Source organism: Lathamus discolor, chromosome 21 (genome assembly GCF_037157495.1).
Source record: "Lathamus discolor isolate bLatDis1 chromosome 21, bLatDis1.hap1, whole genome shotgun sequence".
Classification (NCBI taxonomy): domain Eukaryota; kingdom Metazoa; phylum Chordata; class Aves; order Psittaciformes; family Psittacidae; genus Lathamus; species Lathamus discolor.
In genome coordinates, this window is record NC_088904.1 from 1,877,794 (window position 1) to 1,904,040 (window position 26,247).

General features: G+C 49.3%; 1 protein-coding gene across 4 annotated transcripts in view; it reads left to right on the forward strand.

The window, feature by feature from the left end:
* LOC136024432 (fibrillin-2-like) overlaps positions 1-26,247 on the forward strand; it is a 98,555-nt gene that overhangs the window by 12,115 nt on the left and 60,193 nt on the right. For all 4 annotated transcript variants that reach the window (XM_065699753.1, XM_065699757.1, XM_065699755.1 and 1 more), the window contains exons 3-6: positions 7,233-7,315; positions 9,349-9,447; positions 13,767-13,862; positions 15,836-15,931. In XM_065699753.1, the coding sequence (XP_065555825.1) occupies positions 7,233-7,315; positions 9,349-9,447; positions 13,767-13,862; positions 15,836-15,931 (374 nt within the window). The remainder of the gene's footprint in view (positions 1-7,232; positions 7,316-9,348; positions 9,448-13,766; positions 13,863-15,835; positions 15,932-26,247) is intronic.

Here is a 26,247-nt window from a genome sequence, read left to right on the forward strand (position 1 = left end):
AGCAGGAATGTGAGAGACGCCATAAATGTGGGGCTTTGGTGAGATCAGAGAGAGAGGTTTGTGTTGCCACAGATGGAGTTGAGTATTGCAGGTACTGCAGAGCGTCTTAGGGAAGCGATCCATAGCTCAGCAAACAGCTTTGGGCTGTGCTCAGTTCTGAATACTTTTGGGCTTGCAATATTACCCAGCAAAATAGCTGTTGGCAGCCTTAAGGGTTGTGGTTTTTACTGGTGGTAACAGGAAGCTGGCGTCTCTGCACCTTGAAAATGGAGCTCTTAGAACCAAACCGAATTGAAATCACCGGGATCTGAACTCATTCCTGAAAGCTAAGCAGATGCTGGGCTGCTCTGCAGAACGCGAGGATGATGTTTCAAGTGGGAGGAATTAAGCACCTCCTTTGCAGGACTCAGTTAATATCCTTACATTAAACAGGGAACAGCATAGGAACAGCTGGCTTCTCCAGTGGAATCACTCTACTTTCTCATTAGCAAATAACTTATTACACTGTGTATATTGCTTGAACACATATACCTGGGGGGGAGAGTAAGCAATGAACACGTGCATAGTGCGGGCCTAGGCTTGTAAAACTGATAAATCATAGCATGGTTCGGGTTGGAAAGGACCTTAAGACCATCCAGTTCCAACCCCTTGCCATGGGCAGGGACACCTCACACTAAACCGTGGCACCCAAGGCTCTGTCCAACCTGGCCTTGGACACTGCCAGGGATGGAGCATTCACCACTTCTTTGGGCAGCCTGTGCCAGTGACTGTATTCATGGTCTCTGTATATTCATATAGGGTCTATGTTTATAGGCATTAATTGTGTTTGGCTCTTTGCACAGGATTTCATGGTCAGAGGAGGGCTGGGGAGAGGGGACAAGTAACCTAAAAAGAAACTTCTATGTCTCTTCCCCTAAAATAGCTGCTCTGTGGGTAGCAGCCAGCACTCCCTTTTGCAGTGTCAAACCAGGAATCCTCTCTAGCCTCCATTGTCACTCAGGTGGTGAATTTATAGCAAAATCTGAAGGACTTGGGGCAATCTGGAGCGGTGTTTGGGCTGATGGTTGTTCCTAAAGCTGAACAAGTAGAAGTGCATCGAGAATGGTCCTTTCCAACCCTAACTATTCTATGATTCTATGAATTGGCTAAATCTGTGCCTGGATGGTTTGATTTCCCCATAAATATTTCAAAGCTGAAACCTGAGGACAGGCAAAAACCTGCAAATGAGGTAAGGGGACAGGGGAGGTGGTGACTGTGAACGTGCCAAGGGGTTGCCATTCACCCCATGTGAGTTGTCAGAACTGCTGCACCCCAAACTGGATGTGCTTGCGGAGTAGAAGAGAGATTTTCCTGTTTCTCAAGGTGCCCAGAGAACACAAAGAGAGGACAGAAGAAAGGCTGAGAAGGCCGGGCAAGGCTCATGGGTTCCTAACGTTAGGAGGTTGTGAAAGGGGGGAATAACTCCCTTGGACCTGGTGGCCACGCTTCTCCTAATCTAGCCTAGGATGTGGTCTGCTGCTGTTGTGGATTTCTCCTCTGATGAATCTGTCCCACCTATTTTGAGGACCAGCATCATGGATGAAGTCTCTTGACCATGAGGTTTGTGGTGGGATAGTTGATCTGAGGTGCTTCTCATCCTGAAACCCCCAGGCGCTGATCCCATGTGCTGGCGGGGAAGTTGCTGCACACTCTTCCATACAACACCGGGCTCCAGCCCTGCGCAGTTGTACTTTGGCAGGGCAGGAGGGTAGTTTTTAAGTGAGTGTTTTGCTTGAAACACTTAAAGAGAAAGGAATTTGTGCTTGGTCACTTGCCCGATGTGCATCTGGGGCCTGGTGCAAGTGCTCCCCTTAGCAGAGTCTTAGCTTACAGCAAAGAAGCAGTTTGAATGCAACGAGTACCTATTGTGTCACTTTGATTTGTCCTCATCAAGGCAGCAGAGAAGAGATGTCAAGTGTTGGCATCTCTGCCCTTACCAAGAAACTTAGACTGGTCCAGAGAACTGTGGCTTAGAGCCCATGGGCCCTCTTAGCTCAGTCCTTTTCCCATTGAACAGAGGATATCTTGGAAAGCAGTGCTCAGGAGGAAGGGTCGCAGCACCGAGGACCTGTTTTCACCCAGCAGGAAGATGTTTTAGGCTGTACCAAGGAGGGAAATACTGAATGTCTGTGCCAAACAAGGGAAAGGGTCCCCGTGCGCTGGCAGCGGGTACCCGGACCAGGCTTTTCCAGGTGGACACAAAGAAAGCAATGAGCTGGGAGAACATTTGCTGGACCACTGAGCATGTGCCAAGGCAGGGCAGGGTCACAGACCAGGGTGTACTCAGTCATTGGCCAAGTGTCTCCACTTGGTGAGAAGAACAGGAAATTGGCCCAAAGTGATGAATTATAGTGGGGTTCCCCCCCGCCCCATGAATTAATGTGTTCCATTGCCCCGGATGAGGAGATAAGGAGATACGTTCTCTAATAAGGAGAACAATGACCAGCTATGGGAGCAATCCCTGCGCCGATCAGAGCATCTCTGAGAATTACCCCAGCCCTGGCAATCCACCAGTTTCCATTCCCTTCTCTCTTCCTCTAATTTAAGGAATGAAAATACCCGTTTTGATGGTTGGTGACAACTGGGGTGCACTGATTGCTCACGACAGGGGAGGCAAACCCTGGGCTGCTGAGCCTGCTGTCGGGAAAGCACACACTCCATGCAGCCAAGGGTTCATTAGCTTTGTGTCTTGCTGGGTGGACACTGCAGTTATTACTCAAACCAGAGCCTCCTGAAGGTTTGGAGAGTTCAGCCTAGCCTGGGTATCCTTTTGCCCATGGCTGGAGGAGCGGGCAAAAGCCCGTGTGCATGTGCTGATGTTGGGGTTGTAGCTGTGGGTGAATGGGAAGCTCGGGGTGACTTGACTTGGTGCTGCTGAGGCTGCACCTTGAATCTGGGCTCCTCACTTCAAAAGAGACATTGAGGTGCTGGATGGGGCCAGGGGAGGGAATGGAGCTGGTGCAGGGCCTGGAGCCCAGCGGTGATGGGGAACGGCTGAGGGACCTGGGGGGTTCAGTCTGGAGAAGAGAAGGCTCAGGGGGGACCTGATGGCTCCCTACAAGTGCCTGACAGGAGGATGGAGCCAGGAGGGGCTGGGCTCTGCTCCCAAGGAACAAGGGATGGGACAAGAGGAACCGGCCTCAAGCTGCCCCAGGGCAGGTTTAGATGGAGCTGAGGAACAATTCCTGCCCCAGAGGGTGCTCAGCATTGGAACAGGCTGCCCAGGGCAGGGCTGCAGGCACCGGCCCTGCGAGTGCTCACACAGCGTGGGGACGAGGCCCCAGTGCCATGGGGCAGGGGTGGCCTTGGCACTGCTGGGAACGGGTGGACTGGATGGGCTTAAAGGGCTTTTCCAACCTGGTTGATTCTGTGATTCTACAACTTAGTTTTCGGCTTCCATCTGTGTCTGCAAAGCGTTCTCAGCCTGGACTGCCCATTCTGCGCCATCTGCCCTCTCCTACCTTTAACAATGAATTCTTCTGGGGTCACTCGGGGCATCTGACAATAACTGGCAGGACCGAGTCCTTTCTGGCTGCTTGCTCAGCCAGTGAGCAACAGCTCAGTGCTCCGGGCTGCCTTTCCCAGGCTGCTAACAGCAACAGCCAGATGCTGCTTGTGTTCTGGCCCCACAGGCGGGCTGGCACCCTGAGCCTGCCCTGTGGTATGGATTGCCTCCCAGCCCTTGCTCATGCCTCCAACCCCATTGTGGATGTGGGAGAAAGGCTTCTCTTGCTAATAGCCGTGCCTTTTCCCATCACATGGCCACAACTTTGCTCTGCTCCAGTGGGTTTTTTTCTTGGCATCTCCCCATTCTCGGATGGAACCACGGCCGGCAGGCAGCATTTGGTGCCATCAATTGAAATTCATGCTTACTTTGTCCTTGCTTATCTCTAGAATCCTACTTATTTAAAGAGGACAAAGAAGATGCTATGGCCAACATTGCGTTTCCCTCTGTCCTTTCTTAGCATCACCCTTGGAGCCATATTCACACTCACGCAAATAGATCTCTTGAGCAGCTGAGCTCTCCCAGCCTTTTCCTACGTGGCACAGAAGGTGATAAGGGAAGATCTGCCTCGTCTCGCACGTCTATTTTTGCACCAGCCAAACCATGGGCCTGCACCAGCAGTGCTGCTCTTATCTCCATAGCTCTAACACCCAAAATAGAAGCCACCCGGGCACTAGCACCATCTCAGCAGTACAACTGTGTCTCTCCAGGACTGCATGGCGTCTGGATGAGACCCCTTTGCTATTGTGGCTAGCAAGGAGGCAAAGCTGAGAACCAGTGGAGTAGAAAAACCCTCTTGGCTTTCAGTTTAGGCCTGGTATGAAGTTTCTTGCTGGTTCTGAAACGTCTGTGGGTTTTGATTATCAGCAATAACCCAAGTTAAGGGCAAGTTTATGGGATTGGAATCCTTTTTCCTCTAACCTTGGCATTCCCACATCCGAGGAGCGCTTCACCACAAACTGCTTGCACTTTGCTGTTTAACAACTGAATGACGTGCCTTTTATCCGCACCTTCTTGCTGACGGGAATGTGGGCTTCCAGCTTGTTGTTCCTGGGGCTGAGATGACTGCTCTTAATTTCCCAAAGCAATTTTGACACAATTTGGTTAAATGTTATGTTTTTTCTCACAAAGCAGTGCTCTCCTCACTGGGTTATTGCTTTGGAATCTGATTTCATTCTCCCTCCAGGTCCTTTCTGTGACACCATTAATTTCAACCCATTCAAAATGGGTTCTCCCCATGTTTTGTTTTGCAACTCGGCTAATTTTTAGCATATGCTTGTAAAGGTTCAGCTCTGGAGGAACAATGGTGATCTGGTGCTTTAGCTTACTGTGTAACAGGGTGCCCAGGGCCTCTCCCAGCATCCCTGCACAGAGCTTGGTGAAATTCTTGGCTGCCTGTCTCGTAGGAAAAGGTGGTACTTGCAACCGCAGTTCAAAATACCCACTTCAGCATCAGTTTCATTCAGCTTCCACTTTCATCTGTTGTAGTCTATGGGGTTGACGAAGATACATCTTCCTTCAATGACTTTGACAAAAAAGCATTTTATAAATGGCTATATAACAGTGTACGAGGGTTGATGGTACATGGCCATTCGCATCCACTTGCATGGCCTTTCACATCCACGTATTGAAAGGGGGGTCTGGCAAACAGCTTCAGGTGGAAGTTAAGCTGCATTCTTTGGTGCCTGGCTGAGGTCTCTGGGCTGCCTACGCATTGCATGGGGAGCCCTGTATCAAAAGAAGATCATCCATCCATTCGTCCACCCACCCACCCATCCATCCAGCCAGCCAGCCACCCATCCATCCATCCACCCATCCATCCATCCATCCACCCACCCATCCATCCATCCACCCATCCATCCACCCATCCATCCTGCATGCTGGGAGCTTGAGGGATGAAACTTGGGCTTTACAGGATCTCTGCACCTCTCTGCTCCAACAGCTTCTCATCCCAGTTCATGTCAACCACAGACATGTGTCTGCTTCTACCCAAAGATTTACACCTGAATACCAGTGGCAGCATTAGTTGTGCTTTATCCAACCTAATGCAACCGGGAGCTGCAACCCCTATCTGGGGGAACCTTAATCCATACCAACAGAAGAAGCTCTGCATTCAAGGTCTCCTTTCAATTTCTAAGCACAGGAAAAGCAGCAGATGCCCAGGCTCTTGGAAAATACAGGTGGCTTTAGAATCAAAATATAGAGTCACTCTCCACCTCCAACCATAGCACCGAGTTATTGTAGCACAGCCCTTGGTTCTATGTTACTGAGACTGATGAAGGAAGCCACATGGCGCGGGGCAAAAGCAGGTCAGATGGGAAAAGAGTTGCCACAGCTTCTATACAGGGCACTGTGTGCTCTGGGAACATCAGAACTGGGGAGCAGAGCAGCGCAGCAAATGGTCCCACCCGGTGTGTGCTGCTCAGGGATCTCCATCAGCCATGAAGAGCAGGGATGGCTTTTACATGGGAGCATCACTCCCTGCTCGGTAGAGGGTTCCTCAGAGTTTGCTCGGAGTCCAGCTCAGTGTTTTTGTCATTAGTGCAAGCGCTGCCCAGTTCCTGCTTCCACGGGAGAGCGTTCTGCTTCTTGCACATTCCTGCAGTGTATCTGCTGCACAGCCGCTGTGTCTGCCGCACAGCTGCACACGTGCTGCACTTCTGCCGTGCCTTGTCCCTGTGGCTGCTGCACGCTGTGTTCATGCCGCATGTGCTGTGCATCCCGTGTGCATCTGCTGCATCGCTGCTTTGCTTGCCATGCTTTCTGTTCATGTATTGTATGGACACTTCCTCCTGGCTGCATGTCTTCTGTGTATCTCCTATGCATCTACTGCAGTCATGCTGAAGGTGGAAGCCTTGTCTGTGCTTGGGTAATGGGTTGAGGTTGTTCTGGGATCCACTGCCCTCTCCCAGCCAATCTGCTGGGAGAGGCTGGAATCTGGTTGTTGAGCCCCACAGGATGCTGCTGAGACTGGTTGCTGTGCGCAGGGTGCACAGCCATCCCAGCACCCCCTGCCTTCCCACTCCTGGCTTGCTGCAGGAGCTTGGGAATGGCATTCAGTGTGGAAGAAAACCTGGAAAACCTCCCCACCACTCGGATTTCCAGGCAGAAGCAAAGGCAAGGACAGGAAAACAGACCAATGGTACAGCTCCCGCAACAGAGAAATGCAGGTCTCCAGCTGATTATAGACTCATGGAAGGGTTTGGGTCAGAAGGGACCTTAAAGGTCATCCAGTTCCAACCCCCTGCCACAGGCAGGGACACGTTCCACTAGAGCAGCTTGCTCAGGTCATTGACAGACTGAACATGGACTGGTTTTAGACTGATGATGTTTAACGTTGTGGCTACGGTCCCATGCTGCAGCCTCATGTCAGGGTAGACCTGGCTTTCCTTGAGTTCCTCACCCTCCACATAGTCCTAAGAGAGTCGCTGTAAGCTCAGAGCCCCAAAGCATTCTGCACAGGGAGCTCAGAAGTCAGTTCCTGACATAATGTGTGGTGGTTCCTTTGGTGGGAATGAAACATGTCTTGTTCAAGCTCACAGCAAGGGAATGGGGTTTGGCAGAGAAATATCCCACCAGAAGCTGTTTCGCTGCTCTCCCGCAGTGATGATCCACCATGATCCATGCTGGATTCATCCAATGCACTGCACAGAAACAGAGGAAAACAAGGATTGTTTTTCATTTTCAGACCCAATGTCTGTGGCTCGAGGTTCCATTCCTACTGCTGCCCCGGCTGGAAAACGCTGCCTGGAGGGAACCAGTGCATCGTCCGTGAGTATCCGTCTTCCTGTTAAAGGCACCAAGGGGGCTAAATTCCACGTGGGAAGGGATGCACATCTCACAGTTGAGTGGGTAACGCATTTCATAACCCACCGGGACAGGAGCACTGGTGCTGGGAGTTCTCATCTCTGCGAGGCTTGATTAAACCGGGGTGGTTACAACTGATGCCATTTAGTGCCTGGCCTTTTACTGCTGCCCCATTGCCACGGTGTTCCTTGTTGCTCGACAGGGAGATGAAGGAGCCTGCCCTTTGGATGGGAAGTGCAAGTCAGCTCAGGAGTAAATAAATAGGATTCCCAGTGGAGACCATAGGGGTGATTTTACCTGCATTTGGTCGTGCTTCATACTGAAACACAGTACATACATGATGTCCTGGAGGTATTACCAATACCCTGGGCATACAAAATAGCAGAGAGCACTATGGGATGTTGGTATCTCCCAGTATTTTAGCTTCCTGAAGAAATCTCCTGCATTAGAGCACACCTGGAATTGTATTGAATGCCCTTTTCCAAAACTTCCTAAAAGGAGTTGACAGTGGGAGGAAAACAACAGGCTCCTCTAGTGGGATCTCCCACCTCATACAGGTCCCATATTTCACAGGCAATTCCATCTTCAGAGTCAAAAACTCAGTCAACTTTGGGAGAGAAACACCTTGTGCTTCCTAATAGAGAGCAGTCTGGGACAAGATGTACAAAACTGAGCCCGGAGCTGCAAATACTCTCCTCTCAATGGAAACGGTGTCTGTTGTGTTAGGAGTGATCATAGAATGGTTTGGTTTGGAAGGGACCTTAAAGCTCAACCAGTTCCAGCCTCGATGTCTCACGGGCAGGGATATCTTCCACTAGACCAAGTTGTTCAAAGCTCCAGCCAGCATGGCGTGGGATGGGGACCGTTGATGCATCCTTGCACACAGTGATTAGCCAGTCCCAGAGAATGGCATTTTATGCATTCAAACCAGAAGGGCAATGAAGAGGCCTCATATCTCAGGATATGAGATGCATTAAATGCATCCAGCTTCACCCCACGTGATGGTAAGAATTGAAGTTCTGCGCCCTCTCCTTTCTCCTAAGAGAAACTCACATAATCCTCCTCAGCATCCTTAGGATGCAGGATGCCCAGACAAGGATACAGGGCTTGAGCTGGATGCTGGCTGCAGCGAAGGGTTAAAGAACTCCCAGCCAAAGAGCTGCTCTGTGGCATGTGGGGTTAGCGACACTTGGGGCTGGCTGCTGACTTTTCTCATAACTAAACCATGCCATCTGGGCTGCTGGTCCTCAGGGGACTCTGGCTTGTAATTGTATTTATAAAACACACAGAGATGAGATACTTTCATGGGGCTCTCATAAAAGTTGTGCTTACACAGGTGGAACAATACTGCCAGCTATGCTCTTGGCTCCCATGGCACAGGAAAGGGAAGAGATTAGCAGGGGTCCCAGGCAAGAAGGGATGGGGATTGATATGAAGGCATCCTGCTGGTGCGTCTCTGGCTGACTCAGGCTCAGCCCCTCATTCCACAGGAGATGCATCCCAGTGACAGTTTCCTCAATGCCAGACCACAGAGTGCAAAATGCTTTGTGGAAACGCATGCATCGTAAGGAAAAGAACAACCTGGCTCAGTCTGAACATCACTTGTCTCGGCTGGGAATCTTTGTCAGCAGGCAAAACAAATTTATTTGTTATAACATATATTATAATAACAAAAACATATATTATAATAACGAATATATAATAGAACAGATATAAAAGTGAAATACGTCTTCCCTGTCCTCTGCTGGCTCTAAAAGCAGTGTGGCAGCAGGACCAACCACTGGCTATGGCAAAAGGCAGATGTCTCCAAGGACTCCCTGTGAACAAGTGGGTCCTTCTCACTGCTGCTCTGCCCTGAGAGGTGCCCCAGCTTCCTGCCCAGGTTCTTATTCTTACAAGAGATGAATTCACAGCCCTTTAGCAGCCAAAGCCATGCCTGTGGGCAAGTTCACCCGCCAGCGCTCTGTGCTCATCGCTGTGTCCTTCTCTTCCTCCAGCAATTTGCAGGAATTCTTGCGGTGATGGGTTTTGTTCACGGCCAAACATGTGTACGTGCTCCAATGGACAGCTTTCTCCCAACTGCGGCTCAGCTGGAGGTAAGAACATTGCTGGTGCTGCTCCTCTCCCTGTGCTCTCGATTTCCCCAGCACAATGAAAGGAAACGTCTGGGCATCCCTGAAATCGTTCATGTTCTGGCAGCCAGGTTCTAATCTGAATGGGGGAGCAGTCAGAAAGTCTCATTTCTTGTGGCCTTTTACTAAGGGTCCTCACTGCCCCCGGTACCTGGAGTAAACTGCTTGCAATTCCTCTATGAGGAGTCCTGCAGGATGCAGCTCAGAAACTGCATCTCGGCAGCACAGAGTGACGCTGCTGCCGTAGAGTCCGTGCATCCATCCCTGGCTGTTCTTTGCAGTGGGATGGGATCCGTCACTGCTTTTGGGAACCGGATAAATATTCTATTTTTCCCCAATGGAAAAACAATGCAGCTTTTCCTGGGCTGGGATTTGGATGTCAGGGAGAACTGCCCGGGGTTTTAACCAACTGCTTTGACTCAATGAGGTTCCCCACTGGCAGAGCTGGGAGTGCAGAAACCGCATTGCCCTTTTTTCTGCTTGTTTCTCCCAGCTTGGACCTGGGAAGAGGACTGGCTTAGGTCTCTGAGTAACTCAGAGCGACAGGCGCATATCCAGACAGCAATTCCCATATCCCTCTGGTAATCCCTGCCCATTCAGTACCGGACCCTGCTTGCAACCACTCCGTTACCCTGCAGCACATGGTTCTGCACAGAAAACACTCCTGCTCGAGGCTAAATCCTGATGGCTAATGATCTTGTGTACTTTCTGGAAGGGAATTATTGCTCCTTTGGGCCCCTTTTTCCATTGTATTGCTGAAAGGACCTGGGAATTGTGTAGAGCCCAGGCTGGATCTGAGTCAATGGTCGTAATGGAGGGTGATGGCCACAAGTTGCTGCTTGAGATGTTCAAGCTTGGGATCTTCAGGCATGAAGAGGGTTTTCTCTGAGGGTGGTGCAGTGCTGGGGAGAGTAACCAGAGCTGGTGGGGGGGCTCACCCTCCTTGGGGGGGGTTAGGCATAGAGAGACAAAGCCATAGCCAGCCCGATGTGCAAGCCCTTCCACCCAAGCTCCTATGAGCCAACACAGAGACCCACCTGGGTCAATGCAGGCTCCAGGCAGCCCAAAAGGGCTTCAGTTGTTCCTCAAGTGACAGCAATGTGTGGATGGGAGCTGGCCCTCCAGATCCCCGAATGGGGCTGACCAAGTCCTGGGTGACCGTTTGCACTTGACTATAGAAGCACCTCACCCGTACGTGATGCCACAGCTCAGACAACACCAGCCAAAGAGTAAAAATCCTGCAGGCAAAGAAACGGAGCTGTGGCACAGAATCGGTTTAAGAATGGGTTTTGCCTGTGCCCTGTGTAAAAGGTAGGAATTCAGAGGATTTTAGAGCATTCTGGTGTCCCAGATGGCTGTTTCTAGAGACAGCCCCCAGATTTCTTCCCCATTATTGCCCCTCTGTGGGCAAGCTGTTGTTACTGAAGTGACTCGCAGGCATCTGATCGAAGGCCAGAACCCCCCCCAGCCCCACATCCAGGCTGTGACTCAAAGAAGGAAATTCCCAGGAGCTGCTTCCAAAGTGCCACGTTGTGCTCCAGCCCTGCAGAGGTCCCCAGCAAGCGCTCAGCACCAGAACCCACGTGTGTGTGCTGCTCCTGAGAGGAAGGTGCTGAAGACACAGGAGTTTCTGGAGTGAGGGTCCATGTGTTAGCAATCACGGAGGAATGCAAGGAATGCTGTAAGCAGTATATACATTTGGGCACAGCACTGGCATTCCCCTGAGCCTGGGCTGGATCGCAGCATGCGCTCGAGGTGGGGGTAGGTTCCTCTGCAGGGGCTTCATCAAATCTGGCGTTCATTGTGGGGATGCTTGGATCTGTATTTATCATGAATGCTTCAGGGAGGTAAAGCAGGCAAATTGTGCATTCCAGAGGCAATAAAAGCCACTCTGCCTCTGTCATAACAAAAGGCTTGGTTTCCTGCTCTGGGGAGTAAGGATATTTCAGGAGTCATTTGCAAGTGACTGTTCACACAGCAGTAGTCGGTCAGCAGAAAGGAAACCTGTCTGGAAACTGGTGCTGGTGGTGGCAGCCACCGGTCCTTTAAAATCAATTGTAGAACTGATCCAATCCAGTCCTGGGAAAAGTTAACCGTCATTCCCTTTATTCCTAGGACTTCGATCTCTGCTACCCTGGCAAACCCTGGCGAAGCAGAACAGGCCTTTAAATTCTCAGTGGGAAGATGCTCTTCTGCAGGGGGTTCTAACAGTGCCAGCCTTGGGGATAAGTGAGGTGGTGACGGGATCTCAGGGCTTTGGGGATCATGGCAGAAGACAGGGACCAGGAGGAGTCTTTGCCACTTAGTGGGAAAGATTCTGGATGAGCATCAGGGTTCTTCTTGTGTCAGACCCTGAAGTCCCAAAAGGTCTCAACTTCGCTACGCCTTTCCCCTTGCTGAGTGCATTGAATATGAGGCTCAGGATGCTGGTTCCTGACAGACGGACAGCTCTGACAGACAGCTCTGAGCTACCTCTGTCTCTGGGCAGCCCTCCCAGATTTGCTCTATGTAATTGTTTTCCCAGGGCTGATTAATTGTAGGGAGCAGTGCAGGGGAAGCATGTGCTGGAAACGGCCTTTTCCCAGGGAGACTGGTCTCATGTCTGACAATCCGGGCAATGCTTTGAAGCCTCCAGCTTAGTTTCCTTAATCATTAGGCTTTCATCTAAATTTGGCCTGCTCTCTGGCCATAGAGCAATAGGAAGAGTAGTAGACATCATGACTAATTCAAACCACACCAGCAATGCATGGATTAAATGTACAGCACATGTGCTGAGCATCCTGAACGCAAAGCTCTGAGACTTCCCATTCCCCTCCTCCTTCCTTTCAGGCTTCCTATGAGCAAGGCATCAACCATATATTATCCCTATTGGACACTTGTCCTACTACCTTTTGGACAGACGTTTCACTTGCACTGGCCCCGACTCTTCCCTGCTTGGAGCAGAGAAGACACAAGCCATAGCTGACCATCCACTCACATACGCACTCTCCTTTGAGCTGCCAAATCAGGGCCCCTTCTATCCCTGGCAGACATGAGGTGGTTCATGCTGAAAACCACTTTTCACATAACTTGCTATAACCTCAGAGTTGTCACATCTTACAAAGGCTGAATGCATTGTTCCAGGCCATTCAGGGAAGATGGAAAGCTCTTTGACCTGTATTTGTAAGTCAATGTTTAGCAGTTAAGCCCCATTTTGGGGCTCTTCTGCTTAAATACCATATTACTTTAGTGATGAAAGGGTTAAGCCAATAATGGCTTTGTGTCTACATCAGGATAAAACTTCCCAGTTTATTTATTGCTATTGTTTTCCTACAGTGCATTAGTCACATTTGAGTGTGGCATAATCCAGTGTGAAAGCTGAACTCTTAACACAGCAAGATGAATAGATGATAAGTGCTTTTCTTTTCAGATTTCTTAAAAAACCCTTGTGTTAAATGAATTGCACCATAGCAATAGTAATAGGCCACATAAAAAGAAGTATCTTAAAAGTTGATGCTTTTCCTCCACCAAAGAAATCCTATTCCCCCAAACATCTCATAGGTCTTTTAATACAATGGCATTTTAAAGATTGGACAGCCCAGAATGTGAAAAGTGTGTTTCTAAAACGGGGCAATGATCCAAAAGGATAATAAAAGGGTATGAAAACACTTGAAAAGTGTAGTATTCTGAAAGAAAGGCTTGTTTAGAATGGCAGAGCTATGAAAGAAAGGGAGGTACCAGGAACTATGCCCTTACTCACAGTTACACGAGCTCCGGTGTCCTGTAGAAAGGGCAAAGCTGCAGATGTTCAACTGGGGTAGATTCCTTAGCAAAGCAAAATGGTGAGTTTCTGTGGAATGAGGTCTGTTTCTGTGACTGTAAAAGCTGTTTGCTCTAAGAGGACAACGATACCTTATCCTGTATGGGATGAACTTGAAGTACATCCCTGAATTGCTCCTAGTTTCCCACTGCCCGTAGTGCTCATGGGGTTTTCCCTGTCTGAACAGTATCAGGTATAGGAAGAATCAAACATCTTACACCTAGGGAATAAAGACCAGGCTCTCTATTTACTTTTGTAATTGTACCTCAATAAAAGCATAATCCTTTAACCACACTATGGGCTCATATCCTACCATGGGAGGTCAACAGTCTCTCTGCTTCACTTGAAGGAACTGGCCACTTACCATCACCCTTAGGTTCTGCACTGAGACCAGAAAGCTTTGAGCATCCCTACGTGTGAGGTGCTCACCTCCCATCACAAGCTGTTGCATCGTTGTGTGATATTTCCCTGCTCTTCCCCATAGTCCAAACCTGCAACGTGAGGTGCATGAATGGTGGGAGCTGCAATGAGGAGTCCTGCCTCTGCCAGAAGGGCTACACTGGAACGTACTGTGGACAACGTAAGTACCTGCAGGTCCTGCTGGTGATGGAGGGCAAGGCTGGATCCATGCAGCCTCATGACCAGAGAGGTCACCTTGCACACACTGATGTGCTCTTTGGTGGCATCACTATATCCTCCTCTCCACTGGAATCTCAGCCCACTCTCCTTAGGGGATATAGATACAGATATAGACATATTGGATGTAATTTAACTGTAATTACTTAGAAATATATGTAAATAAATAAATGTAATAAATATATATGTATATTACATATAATTTCTCTGTACATAGTTTTAGGTGAACAGCATATTCTCAATGCTTTCAATTAGAAGAACAACAAAACCGCAAACCAACCAGTACTTTTTGATTATAAATTGCTCCTGGTTACGTTTGGGAAGTTGAATTTTTAGTTGTTATTTGGCAACACTGATTTTCTGCAGAGGAACCTCCATGCCGTAATAGAAAGATATTTTGCAGTGGTTTACGACTTGGTTCTCTGGTTTGTCAAATCACTTCTACCTTATAGAGAGAAATTGAGTTTCCCCCCCTAGTTTCCTAGGAGAGATATTTGGCGATTTTAAATCACTGCTCATGCACATTGTAGAAGTAGCAACCAAACAGCTTGGGTGCCATCTTTAGTAAATGCCTATAAGCATTTACTGTGCACAATAGTTCTGAAAGAACCTCCGAGCAAATGGAGTTTTCCAGGGAAATTTCAAATCCCTGCCTCCCTGTGAGAATCGCTAAGGTTCCCAGTAAGGTCTATAAGCAAAAGCTGGGCAAAACACCATATTTCCCCCTAAACTTCTCCTCAGCTATGACTGATTCCTTTTTCGCTGCAGCTTTCCAAACAGTTCCACTCCAAGCAGACACGCCATATGGAAAACCTCATTCCGAACAGCTCAAGCTTGGGAAAATTATAAGTAACAGCAACCCTGGGCTTAGAATGGAACGTGCTAGGCAACCTTAATTATGTGCTGCTACCAGCTCCACCTAGAATATCCTCAGTAGAGTTTTCATAATGGTTCAGATATTGGCAAGACATCACTGACAGGGTGGGGAACAATGGAGAGTCCCACTGGCAGCATCCCAGCGAGCAGATTTCATCTTCCTCGGCTCTAAGATGAGCGTAGTCTTGGAAGGCTTGGAAATGCAGCAGTACCTGGCCTCTGCAGCTCAGAGCTTGGCCCTGGACCAGGGAGGGCCACACTGAGGTGCTGTGGACCACAGCTTTCATGAGGGTCTATTCTGCTCCTCTACAATGTGCCAATGGTGGTGTTGGGCAACTGAGTAGTGAAGCTCTCTGTAGGAACTTTAGGAGGTGCCATAATGCTCCTCCTCTCTTTAGTCACCACAGCCTCTGAGATTCCAATAGGTCAATGGCATCTGTCACAGCCATCAGTTGCTCATGGCATTTGCAGGAGTGTTCCTACATCCTGCTCAATGAGCTTAGCCCCAGCCCAGGACCTAATCAGCAGCCTCCTGCTTTGCCTTCAGTTAACTGCAGTTTCCCAGCTTAGGGCAGCAGGTCTAATTTGAAGTCAGTGAATACTTTGTGTGCAGATCAGACTCGTTCCTCTTTGCTTTGGGTCTGTGGGATTGACAAGTCCCCTCTCCTCACAATTCACTGCTGTCACACAGGAAACCTTTGCCTTTATGCAGTTTCTCATTTGTATCAGTTCATCTTGACCTTGACATCTAAATCCCAATGCTGACCTGAATGAACTGAGATTCCAGTGCGCAGGAAATCCTCTCAAGTGAAATGAGACTTTATAGCCTTTTTATAAATGGGTTCATTCAGAAACAGGAAATCATTTCCCAGGGAAGAAAAGGATCAGGCTTCTCTCTGTATGTTCCCTGCATGGAGGAGCCTCTTGATGGGTGAGCAACACAAAGCAGGCGATATTCCAAGTGCTGCCAGCACCACACGTCTCACACTGGGGTCTCACTAAGACCAAGAATCCCTGATTTCTCTTTCCATTTCAAAACAGCTGTCTGTGAAAACGGCTGTCAGAATGGAGGTCGATGCATTGGGCCGAACCGTTGTGCTTGTGTCTATGGATTCACCGGTCCCCAGTGCGAGAGAGGTAAGGAACACGTTTTCATGATACTGTCACTGACAGGGCAAAGGATGGGGGATGGAGATTTAAGTATTAAAGATACTCAATTTGATGTGAATTTCTGCTCTATTCCTTTGCCTGATTGCACAGCCTCTAATGAACACCTCATGCCCAAAGTGCTTCCTGAGATCCCTGGTTATGTGTCTCTGGATCCTCCTCTCCACATGTGGCCCTTTCAGCTACTTCTCAACATCAATAAACCCCCATGCTGGGTACAAAAAGGGTATTTTTCTCTTGGGCATTTCCCTATTTCCTAACCTGGGAGTGGCTTAGAAATGCCAGGAAGCCTCTTAGCACAGCATCCTCATGAAGGGAAGGTGGCACCGTCAGTCCCTTCCTAAAACCTAAGAGAGAAGGGGAAAGAAACAGCTCCAGAGCTGGATCAGGGCTGCAGGGGGGGTCTCCCCAGAGCTCAGCAGAGGGGCAGGATCCCCTCCCTGAGCTGCTGCTCCCGCTCTGGGGGTGCAGCCCAGCACAGGGGGGTTCTGGGCTCAAGTGCACACTGAAGCTGGGTCATGGGGATCTTCCCATTGACCAACACCCCAAGTCCTTGTCCTCAGGGCTGCGTTCCGTTCTACCCTTTGCAAAATGGTTTTTAAGGTTTAATGCTATATTTACTTGAAAAACATTGAGAATTAAGACCAGAAGCGAAGTTTTTCCATGACAGAACCTTATTTTAGTAAAACTGTTTTGAAGGGAACCCTAAGCCAACTCTGGTTTATTATAAACCTCATGCGGGTCGGTGCCAGCTGCTGCTCCACTCTGAAACAGCTCCACTGAGAAACACAGTTTTTACCAGCTAAGAATATGGCTCTTAGTGACATGTGGCTTTGCTGTAGCTCATCCAGGCAGTGCGTGCTTGAGCAGATCAGGTTTACACTTGGGCGGTGGGGGTATGACTGAGGGTTTGGCTAGGACGTGCGATTTCTCCCTTTCCTGTTGGCTCAGATGGACATCTCACGACGCTGCGCCGATATGGTTTTTGGCAAGGGGCAGAGTGGCACAGAGCAGAAATGAAACTGAAACACGAAGCCAACGTGCAGACTCCCAGAATTAAGATCAAAGCACCCTGGAAATGCTCTGTTTTTTCTAGCCTCTCGCTTTCCCGAGATTGGGCGAATTCTGTTGAACTTCGCGTCCAAGGATTGGGCTGTTCCTGCCTTTAATGTTTTTTTTTCCAAGCTGGGGATTCTTGGCAACGTGATTTAGAGGGTGAGATAGGAATAACAGTTGGTTTCTGGTAGCCCAAGCATCAGTCAGCGTTGCTTGAATCGCAGCCAGCAGAAATAGGCAGAGCTCAACGGAGCTGTGCAGTGTTCCTTGGGTTGCAGAAGTATCTACTGAACCTAATGGTGCAGGTGCCCCATAAAAGGCCTCTGCTGTGGTTTGAGCCTCACATTTATTGGCTGCAGAGAAGGGAAAGCTCTTTAAAAGCCTCCACACACATTTACTGAAGTAACTTTTCATTGTTCCAGCCTCCTTCTTTGTGCTCTCCTGCAAACACAGATATCGGTTGAGCGCTGCAGGTCTATATTCATTAAGCCCTCTCCTTGCCTTTTTCTAGCACGCACTCACATGCACGTGCAGGTATGCACTGCTTTAGTTATGGAAGGGTATTACGATAGCAGCCTTTCTCTTTCCAAGGCTCTGCCTTGCAAGGGTCCGTTCCCTGAACCCAGGCTCCAACACTGTGTCTGCAGAGCTGCTTTCTTTTTGCCTTGCTCGCAGGGATCTGAAGTACTGAGGTTTGTAAATCCACACAGACATTGGCTGGGTTTGAAAAGAAAGCTGGGAATTTCTGAAGGAAACTTCTGGATACAGCGATGCCAGGAGGGGCTGAAAAAGCCCAACTGTCCTGACTTTGCATGCGTGGTAGTGGAGGGGTTAGCAGCGAGAGTGGAAGAGGCAGGGAAGGAAAGGGTCTGAGCTGGGCCAGACTTTGGAGACATCTTGTAATGTATAAAAAGCTTTACATAAAGAGAGCATTTTTACAAAGCCTTTAGAGATTTGGGTTAGTCCAGACTTGTACAAAGAGACAAAACAAGCTCTCCAGCTGTGTATACACGGCTCTTCCCTGCCAAGACAAACAGCGCGCTTGCTTTGCTAAGAGATGTTAAAAGTTACACTTCTCAAAGAGGCTCCTGGCTGGGCAGTTGGGGAGTTGGCAGCCAGGTGAGGTGGTTGTGACTGCCCCATGTGGGACAGCGAAGGACTTAACCCTTCTAAGGAGCAAACTGAGTCCCGCTCCGTCTCCAGGCCTGTCATGATGAAGCCCCAGACTCGCTGGAGACAGGACCACTGTTGGCTTTCTGTTCAGTTTCTCCATTTAAAGCAGCCGTGGTATTTGACATGGTTACAAGCATCCTTGGGAGTCTCCAGTAACAGGAGACTCAAGTGGCAGGCTTGGAAGGAACATGGATCATCTATAGCTCCATCTATAGCTCTGAGTCTCGCTCCTAAAGACTTTTCCCCAAGAAAGATGAATTCAAAGCAGAGCTTGAAAGCCACTGGCTTCATATGGAGGAAGAACAATTACGCTATGGGAGCATCACCACATCATCCATGCATGGCTGGGAACGTGGTTGAGTACTCTGGAAATTCCTTGGATTCCTGCCTGCATCTCAGTGGGCAGAGAGCTTTTGTGAATCATGGAATGGTTTGGGTCGGAAGGGACCTTAAAGCTCATCCAGTTCCAACCCTCATGCCATGGACAGGGACTCCTCACCCTAGCCCATTTCACCCAAGGCCCTCTCTACAGGTAGTTTAAGCTGGAAGAAAAGCAGGGATGATGTGGTATGTACAGTCACTTCCCTTAGTACTTTGCTGTGAGATGTCTACTGGTAGGACCCAGCTGGGGTGGCAGATCAGGCCACACTCAGCCTGTAAAGGAGGGGATGCGTTGTAGGATCCATTTCTCTTACTGAAATGGGGCAATTGCTTTGGATCACTGCTGGGTAATGTGCAGGCATTGACTTTAGGATGAGTGTGTACAGAGGAGTGATCTGTTCTGCCACAGACATGTGGGCTATGGACCTGTCTGCAGTGGCAAGCACTGGAGAACGTGCCAGTCATCTGTGTCGATGAAAAGAAGGGATTCAAAGCCCACAAATCAATCCGATTGCAGATTTATTTAGGGTTTTCATTTTCCTTTATTTTGCTATAACCCTAAAAGGAGATAATTTTCCCTTGAAACAGTAATAAACTACATTCCTGAAGGCTAAGCAATAGCTTCTGCTGCCCTGCACTCAACAAGCCTCATGTTCAACAGTTCAGGGCTCCAGTAAGAGGCTGCTTTGTAATAGAAGCAATCTAACCAACTTCACACTTCATTCAGGAAACACTCCACTTCGGAGGTAAATACCTTAATAGCTGGGTACTCAGAGGATCTTAGCATCATTTCCTCTCTCTACTTGACATCTTCAGGGATGAAGAACTAGAGAATATATTGTATAACCCCAGCAGCCTTTGGTAACATGAACTCCCATTACATCAGTGTGGGAGGGAAAAGCTGCAGCCCAGAAAAAACGGATCTGGGGGGAAAAAGGCCACATTCTGTTTTCAGTGGTTTTACAGAAAAAGGAGACATTTTGATGTCGTGTCTCTGATCTCACCCTCCTTCAAGCGGGAAGAAAAGGGCTGTGAAAAGGGACAGTGTTTGTCTCAGGTGAAGGTGGGGATGCTCCTCCTGTGTTCCAAGGACGAGGTTGAACTGGGTTTTCTTCCCATCCAAGTGCTGAGGTCTTCACTGTGGATGCCAGTTGCTACCTCCCATGGAAGGAAATCTTTTCCTTTGGAAAAAGAGGTTTTAGGGTAACATCCTTGATCTTTGTGGAGGTGGCCTGTGGGTCCTCTGGTTTGTCTGGTTCAAAGGGCTCTGGCTATGCTAATGGTGCAAGGTTAACCAACAAACTCCTAGGGTGATGCTCTTCAATGCGAACACTGAGCTGAAAGCCAGCTGTGTTCCTGAAGCCTTGCGTGGTTGTTCCCAACTCCCATATCCCATGAGAGCCTTGGAAGGGGTTGTGTCCATGTAGAGATAATAGCAAACTTTCAGCTGGCATCCAGTGTCTGAGTTCTGGCTCTTCCTTGGCCAGTACAAGAAAACAAAGCCCCATCACTGAATACAGAGCTCCAAGCACGTGAACAAAAGCAAGGATGGGAGCCGCAGAAGACCCTAGATGTGCAACAGCCATGGAAAAGGCAGTGAGTCTCTCCTGTTCTTCCACAGTCCTCACTGCAGGACTGTTCTCTTTCCAAACCCATAGCCAGGAGCGGGTTGGTTTGAAGGGGAAATTTACATGAATCTTGGTTAGGTCTAACTCCGGCAGTCAGTTTTGTCTAACGGCAAGCCAGATCCACAGTGATCTCTACTGTTGCCTCCAGCCGTAGCTTTTCCAGTGACAGACATCCCCTGCCATGTATAAACAGAATGCACGATCCAAAACACCGTCTTGTAACGTACAGATGGATGCTCATGAGTGGCTGAGCATAAACTGCATTTTAATCCACTCGGATTTCCAGATGGTGGGAATATTGCAGAATACCCCATTATTCTTGCTTGTGAAGCATCTCCAACCCCCCTCCTGAGGAGACTGAAGAGTGGCTTTGTCTCAGCTTTTCTGTTTCCTCTTCATAATGATTTCTTTCCCCCCCCTTAAAATATTCAGTCTAATTTGGAGGCTTAGGAGAAAGGAAACAGCCACACAGGATGTGTCTGAGCCCCCTGGGTGCATGCAAAAGCCATAGCAGGAAGCAGGCAGCAGTAATGTGGTCCCTTTGCTCACTCCTCTCTTAACTCAGGTCACAGACTTGAACTCCAAAATGCTGCTCCTAGTGAAGTCATCGGGAGGGCTTTATGGATTTCATACCTTCAGCTGGAAACTCCCCCGGAGCCCAGGCACACAGAGGCATACATCATGCTGGCAAGAAAGGGACCACGAGTAGTTCATGGGAATTCAGTGCTCTCTGGGATAACTCAAAGGTTTTAATCTCAGCCTTTGCGTTGCAGACGAAGATACGTCAAAAATCTCTCTTCCATGCAACAGGCAGTGCCTGAGGTCCACGTCCATTGTGAAACTGAGCCCAAATCCAGCTCTTCTGAAGGAAGAGCAACGCACGGTCCCAGAGGAATGGAGAGATCCCAAAACCATGGACTGAGATGCGGCTCCTTGAGTGCCCTTTGCCTGACTCTCCCCATGCAGCCCCTGAGCTGCAAGGCTGTCCCAGGGAGCCACGAATTCTTACTAATTCCTTGGATTTCAGTTCTCTGGGGTAGGAAAAAGGTAGGGACAGCACTGGCTGTGCTGGGTCCTTTCTGCCATCCCACTCAAAGCCATCGGGGCACTTGCTGGACACTCAGCAAGCCCTTCATCCTATGAATTCCAGATTAATCTTGATATTCCTTCAATCAAATCTCTTCTGCAGGAATGCTGTTGGCATCTCCCACCCCCCCAGATGAGCTTTATAGTAAAAGGCTTGTGTTTACAAAGAGATTTCTCATCCCTGTTTGAAACCGGGTGTTCAGCTGAGCTTTCCTAGTCCTCTGCTAATACAGATGTTACGACATAAAGCAGACCACGTAGCTGGGATATAAAATATATCATATAGATAAGTGGTAGAGCTCCTTCTCCTCAGCCTGCCTCCAAAGATGGGGCAAAACCTCCCCTTTCTCTACATTGTGGTAGAAAAAGCATTTTGAGAGCTGTGGTCCAAAGAGCTCTGGCATCTACTTCTCTGCATCACCTGCATCTATGTGGAAAGGTTTGGCATAAACTGCCCAAGGAGTGGGATTCAAGTCTTTCCTCAGCTGCAAGTTGCCATTTTCCTCCTGCGGACAGGTTTCCTTGATGAAGTAATTGTAGTTCTGTAAAACCACATTTCCCTCTGATCTCTGCAGAAAACCAGTGGGAGGCTGCTGGGAATGCTGGTGGATGGAGGCGCATCCTGCACATGTAATTTTCCTGCTTGCCCCTGGGCTTTATGGTCCAATCCTTAATGAGACAATCACTACTTTTCACAGCCCGTGTGGGCAGCACTCCTGATGCACAGCTTCTTGATACCTTTGCTTGTGGCTTGGTGTTCAGCCTGTGGCTCAGGGGCCAGTTTGCTGTGCACAATGGGAAGCAGCCTCTGGAATCAGAATGAATTGCCTCCAGAGCCCTTCATGGAAACAGCATTCCCAAGATTTATCTTTAAAGATGACAGGAATGTTTTGATGGGAATTTTCCAAACCTGCTTATCCTGGTGCAAACCTGTTTCAGGTTAAATAGGTAAAATTTGGCAAAGGTACAAGTAATAGCAAAGAGGGTCTTTGCAATGAGATGCTCGAGTCAACCTTGTCTAAAACCAAGATACTTGCATTGCACTGAGAAACATGGGAGTACTTGAATCGGCTGTAGCTGAGTGAGCTGAGGAGGCTGGACCACAATGGGTTGGACCTCCTTGTCTGCAGCTGACACCTCATTGCCTGCTCTGGGTTGGGCAGGAAGGTGACTGCCTCATCTTCTGGCTCTCCATCACTCTTGGATGCAGTGACATTCCCACTGCGGGGAGGAGTGTCCATGAACAAGCGTATCCTGATGCTGTGGAACCTGCTGATCCCTGTGGAAGGAAAGCGGCGCGAAGAGAAATGCTTCTTTTCACATTTCACATGAATCTGAAGGCTCTGCAAGGTCTGCAAGCAGCGCTCTGCAGGTGACTGTGAGGAATGCAGTGGAGCATCACATCACAGAGGCTCAGTTGAGCACATTTGGAGGTAGACCCATGAACGGCTGCAGTTCCTGTGCACTGACACCATCCCAAGGCTCTGCATCAACTCTGTTTTCTGCAAGCCCATGAAGATGGATGAGGAGGAATGCAGACTGGCAGGAGAAGCATTGCTTGGTCCACATCTACTGAAGGCATTCAGCTCATGGTGGCACAGCAGCTCCAGGCCTCTCCAAGTAAGCAGGTTCCATGTGCCCCATGAGGAAGAGTCTGGAGCTATCAAACCCCTTCGCTACCCCAAGCCCTCCACTCCTGCACATCCTTCTCTGCACTAACCGACCAGGCAGTGATTCAGCAGTGTTCCGAGCCCATGGTCTCCTCCAGGCTGGAGCACACAGCGCGCTCCACCACTCCCAGGCATTTTCACAACTCAAATTTAGATGGAGCTGAGGAACAATTCCTGCCCCAGAGGCTGCTCAGGCATTGGCACAGGCTGCCCAGGGCAGGGCTGCAGGCACCGGCCCTGCGAGTGCTCACACAGCGTGGGGACGAGGCCTCAGTGCCATGGGGCAGGGGTGGCCTTGGCACTGCTGGGAATGGTTGGACTGGATGGGCTTAAAGGGCTTTTCCAACCCGGTTGATTCTGTGATTCTCTAACTGCTGGAACCAGCAGCCCCATGTTGCAGTGTGTGTGCTTTGTGCCTCAGACGCTGCTCGCAGTGGAGAGCCCGCGGAGGAGGGCTGTGCGGGGAGCTCTATCTCAGGTTTCATCAGGCTAAGACTTTGACAGGAAACTGTAAAAATAGGACAGGAAAACTTAAAAAAGTTCTCCCTTTACTGTTTCCTTCGAATATGTTATTTCAGCACTCGGAATGTCTGGCCTTAGGAACCGCCCCGGCCAGCTTTTTCTTCTCTGCAGAAGTCCAAACAGTTAAACATGAGGAATGTGGCTGTGTTTGTACGAGGTAAGGAAATGACTAGGTGGAGAAAGTATTCCATGAGAAAGGAGCCCTTGACGGAGACCCTCGTGCTGTTCTCCCTGCATCCACCGCTCCCCCTCCCAGCAAAGCTGTCACGTAGGAGGCAGCCTGAGAGGCTGAGCAGATACTTGGAGCTGTGCTGTGTGCCGAGACCTAGGATCAGCATTAGGTCGTTGTTAGAGTGATGTAAAAGCTCTGCAGTCACAGTGCAACAGAAACAAGCCCAGGGCTTGTTGGCTCCTCGGTTGGTGGCTTTTGGATGCTGTTCTTCCCCGTACATTCATGGTGTCTCTATGAGCAGGGCATGAATTGCCCCGTTAAGCTCTTAATTCGGAAGCTATCAGCTCCCAGCAGGTTCTCCATGGGCTCCCTAGGGAATGGCCCCACCACAAGCAGCCAGTTTATGTGGGAATCTCTTTGGGTAGAAGCTTGCAGAGGGATGTGCCAGGTTAGTGCCTTGCCTTGCTCGCGTCTTGCCCTTTCCCAGAGCTGTTTGCCTTGCTCCAGAAGTCCGGAAGGTTGCAGCCAGGAGGAGCTGCCAGGCTGTGCTGCCATGGCCCGGGGCACCAGCCTTGTGCTGATGGAAATAATTCATTAAACCAGCAAAAACAGATATCAGCCTGGATATTCCCTGTCCTTGCTCTCCTCTCCTGGGCTGCTGGAGCTTTTAGAAAGCAACGTGGAAGCCTGCCAAAGCCTGGGGCATATGTTGTAGTGACCTCATCCCAGCGAGGTCTGTGGCTCCCTGGGGCTCGCTTACAGGCAACGTTTGTCCTTACTGCTTGAAGAAAAAGCCTTCAGCAGCGGCGTTGTTTATTATGGGAAGGAATTTGATTTTTAGCAAAGAAAAATCTCTCCTTCCTCGCTGCTCTGTTTATTTATGGTGTGAAGAAGGAATTCACCCAGCCCACGGCCTGGCTCAGGAGGGGATTCCAGCCAAACGGTGCTGGAGAAACGGGAGGCTGCAGGATGGCGCTGGGGGTGCAGAGGAGAGCTCTGCAGTCCCTTCACCTCTGGACTCTGCTTACGCGGCTGGGTCAGGCGTATTGGTGCCTCTAGGGCTGTGTTTTAAATAGCAAGGGATTGTTCCTGCTTTTCCATCCTTACCCTGGGATCTCAATTCCCACTGCAAGCATTTGTGGAGTTGGTGACACCCTGCTGGGAAGATGGATGTTAGAGAAGTGGAGGAATCCTTTCTCTTGTGAACGGTGTCCAACAAAATGCTTCTTTTCACAAGTTCTTGGTCAAAACCTACTGATGTCCACAAAGGGAAAAAGAAGAACCGGTTAAAAGGGAGGGGATGTTAATTTTCAATGCCTCCCCCCTCCAGCAGAGCAGCAATTTGAATTGGATATGAAATAAAGTTGTAAATGGTCCAGGTTCAGGCGCTGTTTCAATTCAGGTGGTACACAACGTTTGAAGAACACCCTTGTTTGAGGTCTTGAGGTCTCCTTCAGAGACCTCAAGCTCCTCACCCTTGTTTGAGTAGCTTGAGGTCTCCTTCAGAGGAATCAGCCTGGATTTAACATTTCCATGCAAACTAATGGCACTGAATACCCCAGGGAACCATTCCCTACAAAAGATACCCCTTGTTTTCATTTAGCACTGGGGAAACTGAGCAATAGAGGAGGTGCCTTCCAAGTGTTGTCCGTAAATGTTTGATAGCCTCAGAGTGGTGATTTTAAAGTGTCTGCAACTGATTATTCTTTTCTAATGACTCCAAGCTGCATTTCTGCTCTAAATTATAGCCATGGCTGGCTATAAAGAGCTGTGCATCATTCTTTATCACCTCTTGGAGGAGCTTGGACAGGCTCTGGCAGGGTGAACTTGGGTTAAGTAGGGTAGGCAAAGCCAGGGCAGCATCCCTGGTCCTCAGGTGTTGGACATGGGGAAGCTGTGAGGTTTTGGATACTGGTTTGGCTGAACCATAATGCACTTCACTGCACTTTAGTGTCCCAGCCCTTCCAACAGGACTCCATGCAGCACGTGGGTGAAGGCAGATGTCCTCAGTAACCATATAGTGTTCCTCCACTTACATCCTAGACACTCATTAGGAGAGTTCAAAATGCCTACAGGGATATTTTCAGGAAGCTGCTTGCAAGTGGAATAGCGTGGCTCAGTGTAAGAGCATGTGTAATGGCAAGGATCCCACCCATTGCCTCCCCAAGGCTTTGCGGCTTGGAACTGTCAGGGATTCATTAGCTATAGGGGTTCCTAACGATCTCCATGACAACCAGCCAAACATGGGAACTGGGAATGAGGTCTATTCCTGTTAAGCTTCCTCTTCTGAGCACATCTGGGGCCTGCGGTGGCTGCAGGGTTGGGTAGATAAGACTCATGATAGCCCCACCATGGCTCTGCAGCATCTGCAGAAGTCGCTAGTACAGGGGAGGTGATGCTTCAAAGCCATATGTGGAGGGAGGCTGGGGTCTGAACACAAATTGCATAGCAAAGAGTCAGATTTCTCATGGTTAATGCAAACGTGTTAATGCTTCAGCTCTGATTCCCTGGTGCCTTTTGCCATGTGAGGGCTCTTTCTCCTTGCTGGCTGCTCCAGATGAGTAGGCATGAAGAGTAACCTAATCTAACCTGATGGTG